Consider the following 25073-nt stretch of genomic DNA (forward strand, 5'->3'; position numbering starts at 1 on the left):
ATTGGCACTGGAGGGAGAACCGAGTGTGAGGAGGGCTGGGTAGACACTGCACCCCATCTGCCCCAGAGGATTGAGCATCCAGTCTATAAAAGACAGACACATCTCTCTAGAGGTTAGAAAGCTTCAGGCATTATTCAGAGAAGGACAGATCAAGTCCTGGGGATAGAGACCCAGTTCCCACTGCCACCTCCTGTCCTTTCAGGAGTGAGTGGAGAGCGCAAGGCAGCAGCATGGCCGGCCACATCGGGCCGCTTACCCCCACAGGACTTTACGACAGGCGTCCATGGCCTCCCTTGCTCTCTGGGGCTCGCCCAGTCCATCCTACATGGAAAGCAGCTGCTCAAACTCTAGGCCAGGGGACCACGGCCCAGAGACAGGGGATGAGACTGAGTGCTTCTGCAGTGGGTCTTGACCGTGAAATCTCCTGGGCAGGGATTTTGATTAACTAATTTGGGGTGTATTCCAGGCACTGGTGTTTAAAAAACTCTGCAGGTGTTACTACCGTGCCGCTAAGCCTGGGAACCACTGCTGTACCCCTCACTCAGTACCGGGCTGTTCTCCGAGGACCTTTCTCTGGATGGCTGACATGCAGGGTGAACAGCCCTCTCAGAGGCACCTCCATGACTCAGTGGCATGTCCTCACCTTAGCAGCTATCCAGGAAAGTCTTTAGGACACCCCGCACGGTCACAAGAGAGAGCCACTGTAGGCGAGGTGAGGATGCCCTGTGCATGTGGAATCATTTTAGAAGGAAGCGGGAGGGTCGCCAGGTCGGCACAGGGGTGTGATGAAGAAATCAGGGAGTTATAGGGTATTGGGTAGAGTGTGTCCCCTGGAAAAATAATGGCTTCCTGGAGCTGTTCTGAGAGGCAGGAGCTCCTCTGTGGCTTTGAGCAGCTGTGCTAGGGAGAGTTTTCGGCACAGTGTCCCTGCCACCTAAGCCTGGCGTGGGTGTCCCGTGTTTATGAGGGTGTTGCCTGGTCTGCCCTCTCTTCTCTGTCAGGCAGCCCTGCCAGCTCAGGTTCAGGCTCCTTGTCTCAGATCAATTCCACAAACATTTGCTGAACATTTATTCTCTGATAGGTAGGCACCGTGCTAGGAACTAGGGAGCACGCAATAAATAGCTGTTGTTTATTGATATTCTCAGAACGTTGACCTGAGGCAAGCTACCTGCCTCTCGAGATTCCAGTTTCCTGATGTGATCATCATAGGGCCACCTTAAAGAGCTGTTGTGCAGTCTACGCGAGCTAAGACATCGAAACACTCAGAAGGATGCCTGGCATATATTAAGCACCTAATAAAGGTTAGCCAATATTGTTATTATTTTTAAAATTATCATTATGGGCTGTGGTCTGAATGTTTGCGCTCCCTCCAAATTCATATGTTGAAATCTAATCTCCGATGCAATAGTATTAAGAGGTAGGGCCTTTAGGAGGTGATCGGGTCGTGAACGGGATTAGTCCTGGAGTAGAAGAGGCTGAGGGAGCTTGTTCCATTCTGCTACCATGTGAGGACCAGCTAGAAGGTGCCATCTTTGAGGCAGAGAGCAGCCCTCACCAGACACCGAATCTGCTATTCTTTGATTTGAGACTTCCCAGCCTCCACAACTGTGAGCAATAAATTTCTGTTGCTTATAAATGACCCAGTCTAAGGTATAATATTTTGTTTTAGTAGCCTGGATGGATTAAGACATTATTACTACTAGTGCTACCACAGTGAAATGAACTTACGGGATCATGGGAGACAAGCATTTATAATAAAGTGGTTGGTACTCACATACCTAGGAGCAGGGATTCTGTGGAAACATTCTGGAGGGGCCCTGTGCGGGACTGAGGGGGTTAATGAAGGTTTCCTAAAGGAAACAATGGCCTCCCTAGCTGAGACCAAGAAATGACTAAGAGATTTCCAGCTCCGGAAGGGGTTGTGGGGAGGAAGAACATTCCAGGCAGAGGGACCAGCAATGCACAGTCTGCAGAAGAGAGAGGAATGCTCAGTGGAGAAGCTGTGGGGGTGACGAGGGGAGAGAGGGACATGGGGGTGAGGTCACACAGGCCTGGTAAGCTATGATGAGGAGTTTCCACGTGTTCTAAAGATGGGGAAGACACAGGTCTTGCCCTTGAGTAGCTCCCAGTTAAGCAGGAAAGCTGGAACTAAAAAAGATGATTTATTGGCCAGGCTCAGTGGCTCACGCCTGTAATCCTAGCACTCTGGGAGGCTGAGGCAGGAGGACTGCTTGAGGTCAGGAGTTTGAGACCAGCCTGAGAAAGAGAGAGACCCTGTCTCTACAAAAAAATAAATAAATAAATAAAAATCAGCCAGGCAACTATAAATACAAAAAAATTAGCTGAGCGTGGTGTTGCAAGCCTGTAGTCCCAGCTACTCAGGAAGCTGAGGCAGGAGGATCATTTCAGCCCAGGAATTTGAGGTTGCTGTGAACTCGGCTAACACCATGGCACTCTAGCCTGGGCAACAGAGAGAGACTCTGTCTTAAATAAATAAATAATAATTTTAGCCCAGTTAGACTGAAAAAATCATTTGTTATTTATATTAATTATTCAATAATTTTAAATAATATGAGACTAGAAAGGAGGGGCTTCAAACCCTGCCTGTGGCAGCAAAGGGCTTATGGAAAAAGCCAAGATGCAATGTTCAGGTCAACATGGACAAGCGTCACATGGGAACACTTCTCTTCCCAAGCATGCCACCTTGCCTTTCTTCCCAGGTTCCTTTGGTCCTCCACCAAGTGGGAACATTATTGTGACCCCTAGGCTCCTTTCTCCCCAGCCCTCCCTCACATTCAACCAATGGCTAAGTTCCACTGCGTTGCTGCCTCAGACTCTGTCACCCTCGGTTTCCCTAAGCGAGGGCTTCATCACCTGTCAAGGGACAATTTTAACAACCGTGAGTATCTATCTCATTTTGCCCTGATCAGATTCATTTTCCACACCATGACTGCCAGAGTGATCTTTCCAGCATGCGAATCTAGCCACGTCTCTTCCATCCAGTTTCCGTAGCACCTTGCTCTATCAGCGTTTCCACCTACCCATGATCTATCCAGAGCGAAGAACAAATGTGTGTAAAATAACCTTAGCTCCTTTGGAGAACTGGAGTGCTATTTTTAAGCCTGTTTTTGGTACTAAAGGTGTGTCAGTTTCCCATCTGTGATTTCACTCAACCTGAACTATTCTTCCTTGAATAGTCTAAATTAAGAAATTAAGGTTGGAAGGTATTTCTAGACCTTTTAGTGGTAGGGATTAAAAAAATATATATAAAGCCCTTACCTTCCTTATTTTTCTTCCCTGGGTGAGCACCATATAAATGGTAAAGGATCAATTAGAGGGAAGGAAGATTATTCCATGAAGGAGTCTTCCATATACACTGACTTCTTAGCCAGAGTAATGTAAGATTTCAGCTTTTTCTCCCCTTCTTTGTCCTTCTCCAAGGTAGCTCTTTTCTAGTTTTGCTTTTGTAGGAGTCTGGTTTATTAGGGAATAATTTATGTAAAATAAAGTTTACCCATGTATAGTGTATAATTCCAGGAGTTTATCAATTGTCTACAGTCAAGATCTAGCACATTCCTATTGATTCCAAAAGGCCCCCCATGCTCCTTTGCAGTTGCTCTCCTCACTCACCCCCATTTTCTGGCAACATCTGATCTGTTTTCCAGAATGTCATATTAATGGAGTCATATAGTAATATGAGTCCTTGTATCTGGCTTCAAATACTTAGCACATTGCTTTTGAGAATAATTTATATTGTTGCATGTGTCAGTAGTTTGGTCTTTTTTTTTATTGCTGGCTATTATTCCATGGTCTGTATGTAGTGGAATTTGTTTATCCATTCACCTGCTGATGGACATTTGGGCGGTTTCCAGTCTTTAGCTATTATGAATAAAGTTGTTACGAACATTTGCATACACGTCTTTGTGTGGACATATGAATTCATTTCTCTTGAGTAAATCCCTGGGAGTGGTATTGCTAGATCATATATAATAGTAAGTGTATGTTTAACTTTGTAAGAAACAGACAGATTGTTTTTAAGTGGTTTTATCGTTTTCCATTTTCACCAGCAAGGTAAGAGAGTGTCAGTTGCTCCACATACTTGTCAATGTTTGGTAATGTCACAAATTTTACATATTCTAGTGGGTATGCAATGGTACCTTATTGTGTTTTAATTTACATTCCCCTAAATTCAAATTAGTATCTTTTAATGAACTAATTTGCCATTAATGCATATTCTTTGGCGAAAGTGCCTATTCAAATATTTTGACCATTTTTAGTTAGATTTTTAAAAAATATTTTTATTACTGAGCCATAAAAGTTCATTATATATTCTGGATGCAAGTTCTTTATCAGATATAGAATTTTGTAATATTTTTCCCAAGTCTGTGGCTTTTAAAACATTTTTTTCCTAATATTATCTTTTTTATTATAACAGTTTTATTGACATATGACATTACTTATTGAAGAGCAGAAAATTTTAATTTTGATGAAGTCTAATGTTACCAATTTTTTCTTTTATGGCTTGTGATGTTTTTGTCCTATCTAAGACAGCTTTGGCTAACTCAGGGTAACACAAATTTCTCCTGTTTTCTCAGAAGCTTTATAGTTTTGTCTCTTACACTTAGGTCTATAATCTATTTCATGTTAATTTTTGTATATGGTAAGAAGTAAGGGTCAAAGTTTATTTTGTTTTTGGTGTATGGATGTCCAATTGTTATAGCACCATTTGTTGAAAAACTATTTTTTCTTCATTGAATTGCCTTGGCACTTTTGTTGAAAATCAGTTGACTATATATTGGTGGATCTATTTCTGGAGTCTGTTCCTTTGATCTATGCATCTATTTTTATACTAGTATTGTACTGTCTTGATTACTGTAGCTTTAGAATAAATCTTGAAATTTGAAATCAAATAGCATGAATCTTCTAACTTTGTTATCCTTTTTCAAAATCATCTCTAGAGCCTTTACATTTTCATATAAATTTTAAAATCAGTTTGTCAATTTTCACCAAAAGAAATGGCTGTTGAGGTTTTGCTTAGATTATGTTGACTCTATAGATCAATTTGAGGAGAATTGACATCTTAACAATACTGATTCTTCCCATCCATAAACATGATGTCTTCATTTGTTTAGTTCTTCCTTACTTTCTCTCAGTATTTTAAAAAATTTTCCAATGTACAAGTCTTACACATATTTGATTAAATTTATCTCTAAGTATTTCATGTTTTAAAATCTATCATAAATGGTATTGGAAATAATTTCCAATTGTTTCTTGCTAGTGAACAGAAAAACTATTTTTATATTGACTTTGTATCTTGAAACCTAGCTAAACTTACATATTTGTTGTAGTAGCTATTTGTATTTTTTATTTCTTAGAGTTTTCTATGTAAATAATTATGCTCTCTGCAAGCAAAGACAATTTTACTTCTTCCTTTACAATCTGTATGCTTAAAATTTTTTTTCTTGTCTTATTGCACTGGCTAGAATCTCCAATACAATGGTGGAAAAAAGTGGCAAAAGTGAATATTCTTGCTTTGTTCTCAATCTTAGGGAGAAAACATTGAGTCTTTTACCATTAAGAATGATGCTAGCTGTAGGTTTTTAATAAATAAAATCTATCAGATTGAGGAAGTTTCTTTCTGTTCTTAGTTTGCTGAAATTTTTTATGATGGATGGATGCTGAATTTTATAAATACTTTTTTGCATATATCAAGAAAATTATATGTTTATACTATTTAGTCTGTTGAGATCATGAGTTTTACTGATTGATTTTGAATGCTGAACCAACCTTGCCTTCCTGGAATACACCAAAGTGGGTCATGATATATTATTCTTTTATATATTTTGGGATTCAGTTTGCTAATATTTTATGACTATGTTCATGACAGATATTGGTCCGTAGATTTCTGTCTTGTCAGTCTTTGGTGTCTAGATAATGTTTGCCTCCTAACATGAGTTGTTAAATGTTTCCACATCTATTTATTTTTGGAAAAGTTTATGTAGGGTGGGTATTAATTCTCCATTAAGTGTTTGGTAGAATTCATTAAGGAAGGCTTCTGAACCTGGAGTTTATTTCTTTAATAGATACTAGGCTACACAAGCTACTCCTTTATTATTGAGTAAGCTTTAGTAGTTTGTGTTTTATTGGTTTGTGGTGGTCTTTGTGTGAGATGTTGTTGGCATATAACTACTTTTTTTTTTTTGAGATAGAATCTTGTTCTGTCACCTAGGTTGGAGTGCAGTGGACTCTATCACAGCTCACTGTGACCTTGACCTTCTGGGTTCAAGCAATCCTCTCACTTCAGCCTCCTGAGTAGCTAGGACTACAGGCACGAACCATCATACCTAGCTAATTAAAAAATTTTTTTGGACAGACAGTGTCTTGCTATGTTTCCCAGATTGGTCTTGAACTCCTGGCCTCAAGCAATCCTTCTGTCACAGCCCCAAAGTGCTGGGATTACTGATATGAGCCACAGCACTCAGTTTATAGCTATCTTCTGATTTCCCAGTTGCTACGATGATCATCTATTTATTTATTCACGCAATCTATGCCATTGTTATTTTTGTCTGTTCGATGCCTGGAATCAACAGATCACAATACAATTAATCTGGCTGACAAAGAACTTGTGGCAGGGGAACTTGGTGGCTGTGCCAGAGTAGAAGGCATTGTAGACCTTGGGCTAAAAATATTATGTTAAGAAAGACAAAGATTTGCCTGATGGCTTTGTCAGACAAATTTGCCTCTTTTAATTAGCATGAGTTTTTTAAATGGGAGAAAAATTTTAAAAAACAGTAACTGGTTCAGGGACATTTGCAATAAAAAGTCTCCTTCCCAGCAAGCATTGAAAAAACCAAAGCGAAAATGGCAAGACTTACCAGCATGATGTTCACACAGTTATTTTTGAATAGAATTTCTTCTTTTTTTTGTATTTTATAAGAAACAAAACTTGACTTTAGTGTTTATTTTAGAATTGTTGGCATATATTGAAATGCAACAATTTCTTGATTGGGAGTTTTTAAAAACAAAACAGAAAGATCCCAATTTTGTTCCCTAATTCTTTATCCCTGGCCTATGTTCAAATATCGTAAATAACCTTAGAGAATATTATAAGCACATTTGTTGGAATAGCACACTCAGTGATTTGAATGACCTATTTTAAAAGCAACTTACCCTCCAAGATACTTTTTAACTTAAAATGTTACCTGTGTTTATACTAAACCCTATACTGTTTTCCTAAGGACAACTTGTTTACAAGTACAGAATAATCTACTGAATGTACATTGGTTTAATTTACTTACATGTGAAGTAGGCATTTTTTCTACCATTATCAAAGAGTGGCTCTAAGAATAAAATCAGGTATATGCTATAATATATTGGTGAGGAGAGATTAAAACCATCAGATAAAGGCAAACTGATGTTATTATATTGCTTTCCTTTATGGTGATCATAATTATAATGTGCTAGGATAGCAGAAAAGGCCTATAAGTGTGGTCAGCTGGCCTTTCCACGTGGGATGTATGCAGAGGTTGTCCTGCGGTTTGAGAAGGTAGCTACTGTTTACAGAGCCTCCCTTTTGTGGCTCTGCCACATACTTTGGCTAAAGTTAGCCTCACCCATGATTGCCAATCTCCAGGTTGGTTCACTGGGTGCTGCTGCTTCTGAGAATTGTATGACTAAGCCAGGAGTGGTGTTTGCTGTTTACTAACAGGTATTTCTTCTGCCTGTTCTGCTTACCACATCATCACACCAGCCTTGACCTTTGTGAACAACTCTGGAAAGTCAAACATGCCTACAAGCTGCCCAGGCTTAGGTCTAATAACATCATCAACTGCTCTTTGGAGATCGTGGAACAGAAGTTGGAGGTGACTCAAATGAGACGGGAACTTAATAGCTCATCCAGTCCAAATTTTTCACCACAACAATGAGAAAACAGAAATCCAGACAAGTTAAGGGGCTCCCTCAAGTTCCCCTCTTCTGCAAAGCCTGTCCAGACTTCCCGAGGTGGTTGAAGTGGTGCTTCCCAGCTGTTTGCAAAACCATTCTGTGCATTCCCCCCAACTTTTCACCTTTTGTTAAGAGGATCTGTTGATGGTTTCTCTCTCACTAGACTGAGACCTCCTTAAGAGGAAGCCTGAGTCCCCCTCCTGGGTTGCACAAGGCCTGAACATTTTTCGTACTCATGAATGTTTGTGGAATGAGTGAATCTCTCTCGTGCTATCTTATCTATTAGGTACTATTATGGTGGAGTCAGGCTCATGGAGATTGAGGAGAAACTTCTAGAAAGCCAAGCTCCTCTTGGTGGCAGACCAGAGTCTGAAGGGTAAGCCAGAGGGTAAGTTGAGAAGTACACATAAGCAGAGGAAGACGAAAAAGCTAAGTGGATCGAGGCCAGAAAGAAGGTGGTAAAAGTGTTTCTGTTTCCTCATTTATAGACACATTTGATTCGATTCTTTCATTTGATAACTTTATATTGGGTACCCACCAGGGACAGGAGCTGTTTTAGGCACTGGGGAGATAGTAGTGAATATAACAAAGTCCCTGCTATGTCCCAGTGGGAAAAAGACAATAAACAAATAGCAAATAAATAACCATTGTAATATCAGGTAGTGGTAAAGTGTTAGGATGAAGATTAAAGCAGAAGAAAGAAATGGTCACTGGCAGTGGAAAGGGAAACCCTCTCTGAGCACGGACATGAATGAAGTGAGGGAGCAACGCCATGAGAAATGGGATCAAGGCAGTGAGACAGATCTTTCTTTCTTTCTTTCTTTTTATTTTTTTTTTTTAGACAGAGTCTTTCTCTATTGCCCAGGCTGGAGGGCAGTGGCATCATGATAGCTCACTGCAGTCTCAAATTCCTGGGCTCTAGCCATCCTTCTACCTCAGCCTCCTGAGTACCGGGGACCACAGGCTACTACAGGTTATATGGACTACAGGCAACATGGCATGCCGCCATGCCTGGCTAATTTTTCATAGAAATGGGGTCTTGCTATGTTGCTGAGGCTGGTCTCGAACTCCTGGGCTCAAGTGGTCCTCCCACCTCAGCCTCCCAAAGTGCTGGGCTTACAGGCATGAGCCACCGCGCCCAGCCCAGATCTTAAGGTTGGTTATGAGAAAGCAGAAATCTGGATCTCTTTGGGGGTGAAATCTCTAGATCTTTAATTTGATTCACATTTTTTTTTAGAATCCTGGCACATCAACCATAATACTCTGGAGGAGTCAAATCTGGTCCCCGTAGGCAAGGGTTTGTAACTTCTGGTCTCTATATTTTACCAGAATTTCTAAGAGGTCTGTGACCTAAATAGCACTGACAACCACTGTCCTAGAACATGACTTCCCTCCATTCTGTGGGTGGGAAGACTGAGGGTGTGGCCATTAACCATGTTCCCCGGCCCTGAAGTCTAGGGGAAACCATCTGCCTCACTTCTCCCTGTCCCCACCCCTGATCCAGAGCACTAAGCCAGTAGCATCTGCTCCTCTCCCTCTTCCTGTGTCTACCAGCGAGTGTCCCCCATTATGGGGATACAGCAAGCAGGACATTGTAGAAGGGAATTTGTGCTGAGAACCACCAGATGAAAAGTAGTGGATGCTCATTAAAGTGGAAGGAATCCTCTTCTTCCTCTTCTCAATTCACATTCTGTCCCCTCCCCTAAACATCACCACACCCAAGCCGCTACACCCAGTGAGAATGCCTTTGACTCCAAGTTACAGAAACCCAAATCAAAACAGGTCAGGAAAAAAATAAACTCATTGCTTCCTGTGCCTGAGAAGCCCAAGGGTCATGCAGCTTCCAGCATGTTGGAGTCCAACGCTCAGGAATGTCTCCCTCTCACTCAAACCTCAGCTCGGCTTTCTCTGCATCCTTTGTTCTTTGACAGGCTCCCTCCACATGGTGGAAAAGTTGACTCACATGGTCATTACTGCTCATCATGTCAGAAGGGGAGAGACTGCTTCTTGCAGTGTTTACATCAAACCCTGAAAAAAATAATCTGGTTGGCCCTGCTGGGGCTGTGATACAGGACAAACCCCTGTGTCCGTGGGCATGAGTCACTCCCACTGGCTCGCCTGGGTCACATGCTCTCCAGAAGTGTGGGTCCCGGAACCACAGAGAGTGGTGAGGATTGTGTGTGTAGGGGGGTGGGTGGGTGGTGGTGGTGACAGGGAGATGACAAACTACAAAAGGAAGGGATGCGGGACACTAAGAGTGTACCTTCTGCCCACAGGCATGTCAGACACAATCGACAAAGACCATCCTATTGCTCCTCCACCCCCCCAAACAAAAACTAAAAAGCCCTCCCGGCAACTTGGCAGAAGCTCAGTGTGGAGTACTTGTCAATTCTGGTATTAGAATATCCGCCTTGCAAAACCGAAAACGTCCAGTTCTGGTTTGGCACACAGAGGAGATTTTCAAGCTTCGGCAACTCCTCAATGCAAGCAATCGAAGAACTTCTCCAGCTGAGTGAAAATCCTCCTCCCTTCCAGCTTCATGTAGAAAGACAGTTCCCTGCAGGCAGGAACCTGCCCCACTGAAGAGAAATGTCCCTAAAAATCTAGGAACAAATGGAATCACTTTTGACATCCTATGTATTTTAAAGCTAAAAGGGAGCTCCAGGGAATTAACTAGGTGAAGTGCTCAGGCAGGCAGCCACAGGAGGGGTGTGGGGAGATGGCTGAGTTTCTTATAGACAAATGTAAGACAATTTTATCCATAGGGAGAAAAATCCAAACTAACCGAGAGTAAAAGGATGATAGCTGAAATAGCAGTTAATCTTTATTAACTATTTTGCTAAAGTGCCAAAGCACTTTTCATAGATTATCTGATTTAATTCTCACAACAGTCCTCTAAGGTAGGTACCATTACTACCTCCATCGGAGGCTAAATAACTTGCCAAATATCACATTTGAAGCAAGTGGTGGCACAGTGAGAATTCATACCTGGGCAGTTTAACTTTAAAGCTATGGTGCTGATACATTTATCCATTCATCCAATGACTGTGTTGAATGCCTACTACACGCTGGGAACCATTCAAGCTAAAATATAGCTGTGAACAAGGCAAGTACAAATATGTGAAGCTTACATTCTAGCGTGTGTCGGGGAAAAGACAGCAAGTTGGACAAATAAATAAAACATAAACTAGGTTAGATAGTGATCAGAGTTACGGGAGAAACTAGAGCGGGGAAGAAAGAGAATTGTGTGGGGGGAGGGTCAATTCTGAATGGGGTCATGAGGCAAGGTCTCGCTAGGAAGGTGGCAGGAAATAAAGTTGTGCGGCTCTCTGGAAGAAGAGCATGAGGTAGAGGGGACAGCAAATACAAAGGCCCTGAGGAAGGAGCAAGGGAGGTATATTCTAGAATTAGCAAGGAGTCCAGAGTAATTTGAGCAGAGCGATTAAGGAATAGAGAAGGGGGAATGAGATCAGAGAGGTAAACAGAACCGGGTTTCATAGGGCCTTTCAAGTGGCTATTAGGGTTTTTCCTTTTACTCAGGTGTGATGCGGCCATCTGGGTTGGAACAGAGGAGGGACATGAAATGATTTATTATAGTTTAGACAGAATCACTCTTACTACTCTTAGAGGGCCAGGGAGGGCCATTGAAGAGGCTGCTGCAGTAATCCGCAGAGATGAGGGTAATTTGAACTGGTATGCAGTGGACATGTGGCAAGCACTTCAATTCCAGGTTTATTGTGAAATCAGAGTCAAAAAGTTGGCCGACAGGTAGGATGTGGGGTGTGTGACAAAGAGAGCAGTTAATGATGGCTCTAAGGCTTTGGCCTGAGCAAATGAAGACTGGAATGGACATTTTCAGAAATGGGGAAGAGTGCAGGAAAAACGGATTTTTGTTTTGCTTTTGTCTTTAGGCAGGGAGGGGCTATCAGGTCTCAGTTTGGGATATATTAGATTAGAGATGCATCTTAGACATCTGAAAGGTGGTGCTGAGTGGCAGGTCTGGAGCTCAGGAAAGAGATCCTTTGGGACTGGAGTTATAAGCTCTGTAAACTACACCCCACTCCCTTAGAGTAAGTGAAGACATTGACCCACATGCAACTTCTGAAAAATGATGACTATCAAAAATAGTGGAACCAATTTTGAGCTCATGGAAGTAGAGAGTTGAATTGTGGGTATTGGAGGAGATGGATATATTAATTACCCTGATTTGATCACTTTACATTGTATACATGTATTGAAATGTCACCCTGCATCCCATAAATATGTATAATTGTCATGTATCAAGTACAACTAAAAGTGAAAAATACTGGAATAGTATTAAGGAAAATAAAAATAATTAAATTTTTTTTTAGGGTCTTGCTATGTTGCCCAGACTGATCTCAAACTTCTGGCCTAAAGTGATCCTCTCACCTCAAGGAAAGTCAAATTTAAAAATCCACCCATATCCTGTCACCTTACTAAAAACAGCTGCTTTCATTTCTCCACATTTCCTTCTGTTTTTGCCCACAGGCATACATAATCTTACAATGTAATCATAGTTTAGCTATAATTTCATATTCTACTTTTTTCTTTCACTTAACATGACCCCAGAAATATTTTCCTACGTGGCCCCTGTGTGTGTTTCTTGAGGATTAAAAAGGCCAACAAAATGCTAGGCATTGCTGAGAAACATTTTAGAAATAAAAGTCAAAAATTCTATTTTGATACAAAGCTTGGTCCCCCTATAGCTGGCATTGTGCTTACTGTAATCTTCACAGACACTGATTCTCTGTGGAGGTGACTTGGAGCTAGGACCGGAATGATGAGAGCCAGCCCTGCACCTCACCTAGGGAGGGACATTCTCGAAAGAGGAAATAGCATGTGCAAAGGCAACAGGAAAGCCCATAAAAAAGAGTTGGTGGAAGATTCATTTCAACCAGCAATTAAATAGAAATTAAATTTATCTTTTGTACAAATTTTAAGAATACCTTTTAAACTACAGAAGCACGGGTACACCCTTCCTCTAGGATTCTCTACCAAGTGAGGAGATGCCTCATATAATAATAGAGGGTAATGAACCCTAGTGACATAGCTGTTCTTAAAGGTTTGGGGCCTCCGATTACTCACAAACTCTACATGGAACCTGATTTGTTAATTTATCTCAGTCCCTCACCCAGAACCCGAATGTAGTTTTTATTATTATAGAAAAGGCCCGAGGTCCAAAGAGGGTAAATGACTTGTGCAAAATTATTCAACTACTTGGTAGAGGGTTTTAACTAGAGTTCCATTAGCTCCACCCTCCCCATCAAAGACTCCAAAAAACAAAAATGATTCCGTGCACACGACTCTATGGTAACGAAGGCCTGTGTTAGCTGGGAAATGCCCCCTTCCCAACTGAGCAGCTTATCACGTGCATAGAATTGTTTACTCAAAAGCAGGAAAATTACTGGGAAAACGATTCGTCCCCCGCTCCCGCGTCCAGGCTGGGAGCTAGTCCACGCTTCCTCCCAGAGCCGGCAGGGGGGGCACCAGGCGAGGTTTGTAAGCCGCGCCTCTCTTGCACCCCTCCCCCTCCGCGCCCAACTTCCCCATAGCCGCGGCTTCAACTAAAAGTGGCCATTGACCTTTCAAGCTTTTGTGCAGTGATGCAATCGAATAGTATTTCAAAGAAAAATTGTTATCAAAATTTTGGGTCCGGTTTTCCCATGAGTGTTAATGGTTTTGAAAAAGTAGGTCACATTTAAAGTAGGTCACATTTCAGGGGCGGGCGTGCAAGCAAGGAGATGAGTTTCCACTGAGGCCAGGTGGCCTCCAACGGGGTGGGAGGTGAGAGTTCCTGGGTGGGGAAGAGGTGCCCGGATCCTTCCGAATTCCCGGCCCCGGGGCTCTAGCCCTGCAGGAAACCGCAGAGACGGGCGCTCTCCGGACTGCGGGCACCGAGGCCCGCCACCTGATACCTCCCCAGCGCGCAGGTAAGGGCCACCTCTCAGCAGCCGGCGCTTGTGGGTCCACAGAAGGAGGCGTTGAAGCGGAGAGGAGGAGGGAGGAGCCGGTTAGGGCTGGTGCGGGTGACAGCAAGCCGGAGCGCCAGGGGGAGGGGACTAAGGGCCGCCAGCGCCGCTTAAGGAGGCGCTGCTCTCCGGCTCTGCCTTCTAGGACCCGGCCCAGGGGACTGCCTCAGGCCCGTTCCCTCCGGCCCGGGGCGTGGGTCCTCGGACTCAGCAGGGCGTCCGCACCCCACCAATGTATCTTAGAGCCGGAGGGGCCGGTTTCCGAGGACCGCCCCCCCCCGTCTCTCCTGCACCTCTTCACAAAATGTGCGGCCTGGAGTGTCGCGTGCGGGCGGCGCGGCGCGAGGGAAAAGAGGCACCCACTCCTCGCGGGGGGCCAAGGGGCAAGGGGCAAGGATGGCCGTAATTCGCTGGACCCGGGTGCTCAGCTGCCTGCGGCAGGGGCAGGCTCCGGCCGCCGAAACGGCGTTGGCCGTGCCGGGGGCTTCTCCGGCTTGCCCCCCGAGCACCGCGGGGTAGGGGGTCAGAGGAGGGCGGAGTCCCAGCCGTCCACACCGCTTGGCCCGCACCCGAGCGCTCCCGGCCCATCTTCCCTGCAGCCGGCGTATTAGCGCCCGAGCCTCTTTAAAGCGGTAGCGGGGGCCGCGGTCACGTGAGGCGGATTCCTGGAAAGTTCCTGGAAAGCGGCCTCCGCAGCAGCCGGGAGGGGCGCGAGGGGAGCGAGGCCGGGGGAGGGAGGCGGGGAGCGAGGGAGGCGCGTCGGGCTGGGAAGTCGCGCGCACACACTGCTCCGGGGACAGACGTTTAACTCTTGCCAAGTCTCGCCGCCGCAGCGGCTCGCGGGCCTTGGGCTTCCCCGGAAGCATGAGCCCTCTCGCCCGCAGCCACCGGCGCTGCGTGGGCCGCGGACAGTGCGCGCCGGGGCCCCGGGCGCACAGCCTCGGGATCCCCAGCGCCCACAGCTCGGGCGCCCGCGGCAGGTACCGGAGCGGGGAGCTCGAAGGCTCCGCCCCGAAGAGAGTCGCTGGGGAGGGCGGCAGGGCGCGGCCGCGTGCGCCGGCGAGCGGCGGGCGGCCTGGGCTTCCGCACTTTGGAGCGCTGGGGGAGCGGGTCCGAGCCGCAGCTGTGCGCCGCCGCCGGGCGTTACAGCCTGCTTTCTCCGGTTCTTTCTCGGCGTTGGGAAGTGGCAGGAGTTTTCCCCCCACCCCAAACTGCCATTCAAATTAATAATCCTAATAACCTGATCTCCCGCTCCTCCCCACCGACCTGCCTCCCGCCCTCGCTCCTTCCTCCCTCCCTCTCTCCTTCCCATCTCCTTGGTCGCAGCCGGAGGGAAACCCGGCAGCTGCCCGCTGGTGGGGTGTGTCGGGGTGTCCGAGCCCGGAGAGGGCGTCGGAGCCTGGGGGTGGGTGTTGAGGCAGTGATCCCCGGGGCTTTTGTCTGTCCTCTGCGCAGAGAACTCCCGCCGCTGCCGTCGAACGCAGGGCCGGTCGCATCCGCTGGCATCTCGTTCCCAAATTAAACGTCAACAGGGGAAACTCGGGCAGACACCCCCTCCTCTCCTGGGCCCCTCCCGGTCCCCCCTCCCCATGTCCGCTGGGGAGGCTGCCCGGTGCGGAGGCGGCGGCCGCGGCCGAGGTAAGGGCTAGGCGTTCATTATTTGCGCGTCCCTCGGCACTCACTGCCGCCCGCTTGGCCCTGGCCTCGGCTCCGAGTCCCCGCGAGGGCTGCGCGCTCTGGTCGATTCCTCGACAGCGCCCGCGGCGGCAAGAGTAGCGGCAGCCAGCCGGGTCCGGGAGCGATCGCTGCGGCGCCCCCCGCCCAGCCCCGCCCGGAGCGGGCCCCGGGGAAGCTGGGGGAGGGGAGCGAGGCGGCCTCTGGCGGGGGATGCTGCAGCTCCCGCACCCCTGCACCCCGGGTCGGCGGCTCGGGCCCTGGGAGCTCCGCGACGCTTTAGGGCGGAGAACCAAGTTTGTGCTGGTGCTTGCTCCCAGGAGCCCTCGGGCCGCGCGGGGTGTGAAATGGGACTGCCAATTTGGGGCTCTCTACTGTTCTTCCTTTTAAAATTTTTCTACTTGTCCTTGACAAGGGCCTATTCCCACTGGACCCGCAGGTGACTACTTGCTCTTCCTAGGCTGCCAGTCTGGGATTTCAGCGAGCAGTCCTGGGCTGGAAGACACCCCCGTTCACCCTCATCCTGTCCACCTCCCTCCCACCCCCAAACCTCCCGGGTCATCTCTTGAGTCTTGGATCCCTGCTCTCTCTTTATCCTTTTTCTAGAGCTGGGCCAGGGCGGTAACTGGATGCTTGGGGTTAAATGGTGCAGGAGCAAAGAGGCGGAGAAGTCCCTGGGATTTTCCACGTCTCTGTTTCCCCACCCCCACCCCCAGCCGCAGGGGTCCAGTTAGGACTGACCCAACCTCCCCCCACTTTCTCTTTGCAGGCGATCTCTGGGTGACCACGTCTGCGAGGGACTTTGCTATCCGTCTGCCAGGACCTGGGGAGAAAGAACCGGCAGCTCCCTATCCCCTCCCCCTCTGCCAGCATTTCGGGCACCCCGCAGGGACTCATTTTGGGGTTCCCACTGACTTCCAGGAAGGACGGGAGTCCTGCTCTGACCCCAGCTCGAGCGGCCACCTGTCTTTGCCGCAGTGACCCTTCTCCCATGACCCTGCGGTGCCTTGAGTCCTCCGGGAATGGCGCGGAAGGGACGCGGAGCCAGTGGGGGACCGCAGGGTCAGCAGAGGAGCCCTCCCCGGAGGCGGCGCGTCTGGCGAAGGCCCTGCGGGAGCTTGGTCAAACAGGTAGGGAGTTGACCGGCACGCGGGAGGGGACGCCTGCCCAAACACGCGGCTGGGGGCTGCGCTGGCGCGGAACAGAGCTGGGACGTGGGGCTGAGGTGGGAAACAGGGAATGGGGTGGAAACTCGTCCCCTCGCTTCCCGTCCTCGATCCGAGACGGGGAGGGTGGGGAGAGACCGCGCAGAGGACGCCCGCAGGGCCCTGGATCCTTGGGAATGCGAAAAGAAAGTGGTTCTCGAGGGGAAGGCAGAGCGCTAGAAAGGCTTCTTGGAAATAGCCTGTTAGCGTGCTGGAACCTTTACTATTTTCCGCGGCTTCTCAGGGTTAGGCGCTGGAGCTCGAACCCTGGCCAGGGAAAGCGCCCGGCGCCTCCCGGTGCGCGGGGTGCAAGGGCAGCAAGTGGACGCAGCGCTCCCCGCAGCCCCAGCCGCATCCGGCTCCCGGGCGGAGCCGCGGCTGCAGCCCGGGATCCTGGCGGCCAAGTCCGCGGACTGCCTGCCTGCCGCGAGGGCGGGTGCCCGGGAGCCGGGCGGAGCGCAGGCGGCGAAGCCCCCGCCGAGTGCGGCTTCCAGGGGCGGCGCGCCCGGGGTATGGCTTGTTTCAAGTGCAGTCAGGCGCTTTGCGCGTCTCGCTGTCGTCCCCTCGGCATGTGAAAGAGGAAAAAACAAAATTTTTTTTTTTTAAATATCTGGCAAATCTTTCTGACTTTCAAAATCTGGATCCTAAAAGCTTGCGTTTGAGGCAAAGTTGAAGTTTTGATAGCAATTGCGGGAGGGCGAGGGAAAAGTTCCCTTGCTGGCGGTTCCGGTCTTACCCGGCGGCCCATTGGCTTTGCCTCTGCCGGGGGGGACCAGCAGATTGCAAGTATCCTGGTAAATTGGGGGCGGCGGAGAGGGGCGGGAAGCACATTGTTCAAACTTCTTACATGCAGGATGTCTTTGAGTCTCTTTTGAAAACTGGGTGGCCCGGGGAGATGTTGCCGGCAGGTCTAATGGAGATTATGAGGGAGACCGACAGATTGAATTTGGATTTGGGCAAAGTCCAAAGAGTTTAGCAAAGATTGTAAACTTGAATTACTAATTATCCACTAGGCTTCCCATTTCTCAATGACTGATAAGGTAATTGTAATCAAAGCAGCTAACAGCAGCTATTGTGCTAGAGCTATACTTTTAAAACAAGTAACGGTGCTTTCTAGAGCTTTGAACAGAGAGAGGCAGCCGTTAGCAGATTCTTTTGGGGAAGGGGGTGGGGGACACCAACCATCCAAAAAAGTTACTTCTGTTTTTATTCTTTTGGAATTACTGAAGTTGGGTTTTCCACTTTTTTAAAGGCATGGCTTTTATTTCTAATTTACTTAAATCTTTATTTAGTGCTAAAAGTGTCGCATTTTGCCAGCCAGCATGTCATATTCCAAATATTCTTTTGGTTCGTTAGAAGAAAATCTTAAGATAGTTTAAAGAAGCGCTACAGAAAGTTATTTTTTTAAAAAACGAAGAAAACTGGCTCACAGTTTGTGTTCATAAAATGGACCCAAATTTTCATTAAATTCCTACCGAAAGTATTTGTGGTGGGCCCCGGTAAACTTTCACACACCTTTTTTTAGAGCTAGAAAAGTTATTGCCAAGTACTTGCCCTATTCTAAAAATTGTTATAATAACTATTTTACCCTCTTTTCTTTTTCTTTTTGAACAAAAACCCCAGGATGGTACTGGGGAAGTATGACTGTTAACGAAGCCAAAGAGAAATTAAAAGAGGCACCAGAAGGAACTTTCTTGATTAGAGATAGCTCACACTCAGACTACCTACTAACAATATCTGTTAAAACATCAGCCGGACCAACTAATCTGCGAATTGAATACCAAGATGGGAAATTCAGATTGGACTCTATCATATGTGTCAAGTCCAAGCTTAAACAATTTGACAGTGTGGTTCATCTGATCGACTACTATGTTCAGATGTGCAAGGATAAGCGGACGGGCCCAGAAGCCCCCCGGAATGGCACTGTTCACCTTTACCTGACCAAACCGCTCTACACGTCAGCACCACCTCTGCAGCATCTCTGTAGACTCACCATTAACAAATGTACCGGTACCATCTGGGGATTGCCTTTACCAACAAGACTAAAAGATTACTTGGAAGAATATAAATTCCAGGTATAAGTGTTTCTCTTTTTCTAAACATGCCTCACATAGAGTATCTCCGAATGCAGCTATGTAAAAGAGAACCAAAACTTGAGTGGACTGCTCTGGATAACTACACGGAATCCTTTCTAAGAACAGCTGAAGTCAATCTAATTTAAATGTGTGAAGAGGTAGCTAGGTATTTAAAGCCCCCCCCCACTTCCCTCCCCAAATATTTTTACTGGAGGGATGTTTCCCTTCCTAAGGATGACTGAGACCAGTTGTTCTTTTAAATTAAAACTAAAATGTCCCAAGTCAAGGCTGAAGGAGCATTTATCAGAATGCCTTGCCTTTCTGAGGTTCCTTTCCATTAGGTCAAAGGTCCAAGCTCCAGTAGTAAAGAGCTTCCCACCTAGGAGTACTGAAGAAGTGGAAGGAACCAAGCTGACACAGGCTTAACTTCAATTTTATATGCTTGGTGATCAGAATCTACTTTAGGACATTTTATATCTTGCATTCTGATGTACCTAGGAGTTTTGTTAAACAGATCATGTGTGTGAGTATTTATCCTTTATTTTATGCAATTAACCAAGTCAACCAAAAAAGTGACCACGAAATCCTGTATTTGTCTTTTTACTACATGTATGAACTCTCTCACGTGAATGAGTACTGTAGTAATCCATTTTAAGGGAGCCTTACTTCAGAAATATTTCAAACTGGTGCAAATGGAAAAGACTTTCTTTTCCTTTAAGGCTAAAAGACAAGAATGTCATGCTATACAGGTGCAACTCAATCCCTGTTAATAAAAACCAGTGTAGATATAGACATTTTACCCTCTAAAGTAGCTGTGTCCCAACCTGTTGCCATTCATTTTTTAGAAATGGCTTTAGAAATTTCCAAGTTGCCCTTGAATTGTCTAACCATGGACATTAGCAGATGTCTCCCTTCTACCATGTAGAATACTTTGACTTAATTTTCTTCCAGATATAGGGGGATACCTGCCTGTTTTTCCAAGTGTTTATTTACTGCTGTTATTATTTGATTAGAATGTATTAAATAAAAAAAACTTGACTTTTACAAGTTGCACTTATTACTTTGAGTTGTAGAGAACGTACATTTTCATGGTAATAGAGGTTTGCCATAAAAATTTATGTCCAGTAAAGTAAGCCGAGTATTCAGCAAGAGGTAGAGCCGCACTTGTCCTTTGCATTTTGGAAAGCATGGTTTAGAAACTACAAGAATTGCCAAGTGGCCTGGTCTTGTACAGTTTGAGTAGGCATAACACTGATGCCCTTTCTGTTTTCAGAAACATGATTTAGAAACTACGAAAATTATAACATGGCCTGGTCTTTTACAGGTTGAGAAGGCATAATACTAAATAAAAACAGAAAGTTTAATGGCCACTCTTCTTTGCTATACAGTTCATTACTATTGCAAATGTACCATCTTTTCTGGAGTCCAGACATTTATTTTGCCACCTTTTCAAATTTTCCTGCATAGTTACATACTATGGTGTGTCACCAGAAAGGTGAACCAGTGTATCATGTGTGTGCCCCAAGTGAGTTAGAAAATTCTGTTTTAAGTTAATAGTAAAACCTACTGTTGCGTATCTTATTTTCATGAAGATGTTGAAAAATGGTTTGTACCTGGAAGGAAAATATAGTGTGTATATCCAAACAGCAGAGCCAAACCCAAAAGATGGAGAGGAGTGCTTTAGGAAGAGTTTATTTGTAGCCTAAAAACTTAAAGAAGAGCTAGACATACAAGGTCTGGTCTGTGATGTGGCCATAAGCTTTTCATTACAATGTTCAGAATCTACTTTTTTCATCCTTTTCCTCCCACTGACAACGTTTGTTTAGTGTTAGATGTTTGATTTTTCTTGCAAAACTTCCACATGAACAGTGCCAAGGGGCTTTGTGGAATTTCTTTAAAGGTCTTCTGCATTTCTTTTCTCATTGTTTCTAACACTGTTATTTCTGTTATTGGGAGTGGGGAGGCCAAAGTGGGGCGTGAGTCCCCGTGCAGTTGTGAAAAGTCTGTGTTATTGCTAGCAAGTGACTAATTATGAGAAAGCTAGAGAACAGCACAGACAGCTCCACAGGAGTGTGCCGTGGAACCTATTGCCTTATTCCATATTCCAACGAATTGATAAGCATCAGGAGACAATCGTTTTGGGTTTGGTTTTGTTTTTTACGATTACTAACATTTATTACTGAGTTTATTGTGTACCAGGTTCTTACTGGGCACTTTACGCATATTATCTCATTTAATCTTCCCAAGAACAGAAGGAGCAAACAAAGTACAGTGATGAGAGGAGGCACACCTTCTGATCTGTGAGTGAAGAAGCATTCCAGGAATATCCTAGCTCTTTTTATTCCTGGAGAGGAATTACAAAGAGCAAATTGCTGCTGAAATTTCTGCATCGATCCAGATGAACAAGTTAGAGCAGGCTGTAAAAGGAACCCTTGGCCTGTTTACTGCCGCCTCGACCAGAGCAACCGGAAAAGTATAGATGCCTTAACTGGCATTGTGCCCTGTGGGATTCTAGTCAGCTGGGCCAGCTGGGCCAGCTTGGCCAGCTTGGTTTTTGTCCTGAACACTCCTGAAAGGGGAGTTCCTAACAACTGGTGTGTGGGTAGGTGGGTGGGCGGATGGGGAGGGAGTTCACCATTTTACTTGGTGGCTGGTCAATGCCAGTTATCAATTATTAGTAGCCCCATTTTATGCACAGTGGAACAAAAAAGGTAAGACACACACTTGTCTAAATTACCTTCAGCAGTGCCTGGAACAATATCCAGTGTTCTCTCCCTGTGCAGGGCATTTGGGGGCATTAGTGAGACTATTTATTATTTTTGCTATTGTTGAAGACTATCATATACTGGTCTGGTATATCCCCACAGACTAAAAATGTTTTGATCTTAGTTTCTGTTCTGGGCAGAGGTGAGGCAGTACAGGTTTTCATTACTGTTACAGTGGGCACTGGTGACTGCTCTTTAGGGACTAGGAGATTTTTTTGGAACTTTGGACAGTGAAGAAAAAGGCAGTTCAGCTTATAAACTGAGAGTTCTTCCTTGGTGTGTCAGCGAGAAAGTCCTGACTTCATAGTAATTATGTAATCCAAATAGGTAACAGAATGGGACAGTTGTTTGGGAGTGTTTATTTTCTTGGGAAGGATTTTCTCTGCTTTTAGAAAATTGTACCCTGGTAGGAGGGTAGGAGACAGAGACGTCATCGTCATCAAATAATCCAAGGGATGGAATGTCCTGGGACCAGGCCGTGCCCTTCTCGGTTGTGGGTTTAGGCACAGGGTAGGTGGGGTTGAGTGGCTGTGGTTATGTCTAACAGCTGGGCTAAAGCCTCTGTCTCCAAGTGGTCCTTTCTACACTCTGGAGCAAAAAGAATGTTGTTCTGGGCCTTTTGTTTACTTAAGAAGGCTGTGTTCTCCTCTCTCAATTTTTAACTTCTTAGAATTTTAAAGCTTGAAACCACTTTTCAGATCACGTGTTTCAGTTCCTTCATTTTTACTGCAGAAGACGTTCATTCCCAGAGAGGTTAGGAGATTTGTGCACACCCAGCCCAGCAAATCAATGACAGCGTCAGTATTCGAACATAGATATTTCAGTCTTAGGTTTAGTATTTGTAACAGCTGCACCCTTCTATCCTTTGTTAAAACTGTCAGTACTCTTCTTTGTTCCCCTTGTAAGCCCCGCAGTTCTCTTAATAGCGCAGTTTTCTTCCACTGAAATTCAGAAACAGCCTTTGGAATACCCTATGGGGCAATTCCAGCTCTTGGCTCCCTCCACCCTACTCCAAAGGATCTGCTTCTGCTGGGTTTCACGATGTCTTGATCCACATTTCAGTTTTCCGTTAATTTGAACTCCTTAACATTTCTAATCTATTTGCTGTTTTAAAATCCCAAACCTCCCATCCATGCTATTTGATGATCTCATTTCTGCCTTGGCTAGATGTGACTCACACCCAGCCGCGGTGCCCGGGTGACTGCCCACCCTCCTGTCTTCACCAGTGGAGCCCATTCTTGCTTTTTGCCCACTCATGGGCATAATGGCAGAGTTAATTCCTGCCTTACTTTCTTCCTTTCCTGTCATAAAGTTGCCCTTGTGGCTCGTGTCACACAGCCCTACTGGCCGTACGGTGCTCCAGTGAAAGAGGGTAATTACACTCTCCTTGAGTTAGGTAATTGAGTGATTTATAATACCCCAAGATTAAATCTGTCTCAGTCTCTCTCTTTGGTTCCCTTTGGGTTTTGAAACAAGTAGCCAGCCCCAAATGCCACACTTTTATGTGCACATTTTAATTTATTTTATTAAGTATGAGAAGTTCCTTTTTCATCGTTAAGTCGTGCTTCATTTGACCGGAATGAAAATGCCCTCCATTCTTTCGCTTCTGCTTGTCTATACCTAAGAATGATTCTGTGATGCTGTTGTTTCACTTCTACATATTCGTATGTTTCTTGTATTCTAATCTTTACATAGTTTTGATTTTTCTAATTTTTCCTTGATGTGGCTTGAGTTCAGGTGACTTAACTTTATGACTAAGGGAAAGTAATGGCTGTTGCTAGAGGGACGGGTGCCTCATGGTCCCAGAGTCCCAAATGCTGGGATACTAAGTAAGCCGCAGTCACGGAGCAAAGCTGGGTCATCCTTCCTACCCATTCCTGAGCCTTGACAGCAGGGGAGGCTGGATCAGCGAGCCGGGAGTCCCACACAGAATGGGACTCACTTCGGTAAACATTTATTTATAAAAATAAAACTGCTTTTATAGACAGTTCTCACTTTGAATTACATGACGTGTTACTCGTGTGGCTTTGCTTAAGGGAAAGACAAGTCCGAATCTTGTGAAAGGGAAGGAAATAGCTGCCAGCTGCCTTCCTCTTGTGTAAGCGCAAATGTCACCCACGGAGCCCCTTCGCTATGGCGGAGTGTGACTTTTTTCGCTAGTTATTCCATCACAGAATTCCATATTTTCCTATATCTCCGCAGTTTCCAACAGCGTTAAAGATAAAAATTTATTTATTTTTTTGCTAAACGGTTTTTCCCTTCTGTTAGTTTGATACTCTTTTTTCTGTTTGGATTTTGGTCCAGAGTGCTGCTGTGATCTTTTTTACATTCAGGAAACTATTTTCCATGTTATAGCTCTATCTAAAGAAGTTGTTTGATTTCCCATTTTAACATCCCTTCTGCCACCTTGGTGAACTTGACCCTTCTTAGGTTTCCAGCATAGCCTCTTTCTGTTCATTTTTATTTCTAGGTTGCGGCCATCAATTCTATATTTTGTCAGAAAGCGTGTTTGTATTTTGCACATTTGATGAGGGCATCTGGTGTCAGTTATCTGTAGGAAAAAGGGGCAGAGAGAATTAGGGGGATAATAGAAACCTGTAAACACATCTGGCCAAGTAGTTTCAACTTCTTCTTCATTTAGTCTCCTTTGCTAGAACCACTGGTGGAAAAGTCAGCTGCTTCTCTGTTCTTTCATTTTATTGTCCTTGTTGATCATGTGATAAGGATGTTAAGAAGGCACAAAGTGACTAAAAAATGTCAAGAATGAGAAAAGTGAGGTGGATGGAGCATCAGTTGTGTGCTGAGGACTTCTGAAAGCCAATTGTTAAATACTGATAGATTTTGTGAGCTAAATCATTATGGGTAAATTGTTGGTAGATTTGAAATCAGTATTTACACTACAGAAATTGGGAAATGCTGTAAATTAAGGCTTTTCCCCCTCTCCCCGAGATAGCTGATTTAACAGCACAGCGCTGATCTAGGTATTATGTCCAGACCAGGATCTCTTTTTGCTTCTAGCTTCATTCATTCATGTCATTAATTTTCTTCTTTCCTCCCTCCCTTCCTTCTCATTTGCTTTCCTCTCTCCCTTTCTCCTTTCTGCCAACATTTGTTGAATGCCTGCTGTATTACTCAACGGGGTAAGGAAGAAGTGTCTTGTTACAAAGAAGAGTAAGAAGTATTCTTGTATTAAGGGAGTTCCATACCCTGTGGGAAGAGATGGAGAGAAGAGGGACTAACATTTCCTAAACAATCGAATGTACCCTGTGCCCTGCATAGTCATTTCATTTAATCCTCCTAATACAACCTGGTGAGGTATGTATTCATATTATCCCCATTTATTGAAAATAAAATGGAATCTTGGGAGTGGTAAAGTATTCTGCCCAGTAAGTAGGGAAATCATGATTTAAACCCAGCCTC

The 25073-nt window shown here is 45.3% G+C and overlaps 1 protein-coding gene across 4 annotated transcripts; it reads left to right on the top strand.

Moving 5' to 3' along the window:
- Positions 1 to 1181: 1181 nt before the first annotated feature.
- SOCS2 (suppressor of cytokine signaling 2) lies at positions 1182 to 19865 on the top strand. 4 transcript variants are annotated; one of them, XM_069490713.1, is made up of 4 exons: positions 14685 to 14914; positions 15390 to 15572; positions 16378 to 16738; positions 18437 to 19865. In XM_069490713.1, the coding sequence occupies exons 3-4, from the start codon at positions 16600 to 16602 to the stop codon at positions 18892 to 18894; spliced, it is 597 nt and encodes a 198-aa protein (XP_069346814.1). In that variant the 5' UTR covers positions 14685 to 14914; positions 15390 to 15572; positions 16378 to 16599; the 3' UTR covers positions 18895 to 19865. The 4 variants fall into 4 exon arrangements, with proteins under 4 accessions (XP_069346816.1, XP_069346815.1, XP_069346814.1 ...); XM_069490715.1 differs by lacking the exons at positions 14685 to 14914; positions 15390 to 15572 and adding an exon at positions 1182 to 1301; XM_069490714.1 differs by lacking the exons at positions 14685 to 14914; positions 15390 to 15572 and adding an exon at positions 13773 to 13895.
- Positions 19866 to 25073: the final 5208 nt, after the last annotated feature.

The sequence above is a fragment of the Eulemur rufifrons genome, chromosome 16, assembly GCF_041146395.1.
Source record: "Eulemur rufifrons isolate Redbay chromosome 16, OSU_ERuf_1, whole genome shotgun sequence".
Lineage (NCBI taxonomy): Eukaryota > Metazoa > Chordata > Mammalia > Primates > Lemuridae > Eulemur > Eulemur rufifrons.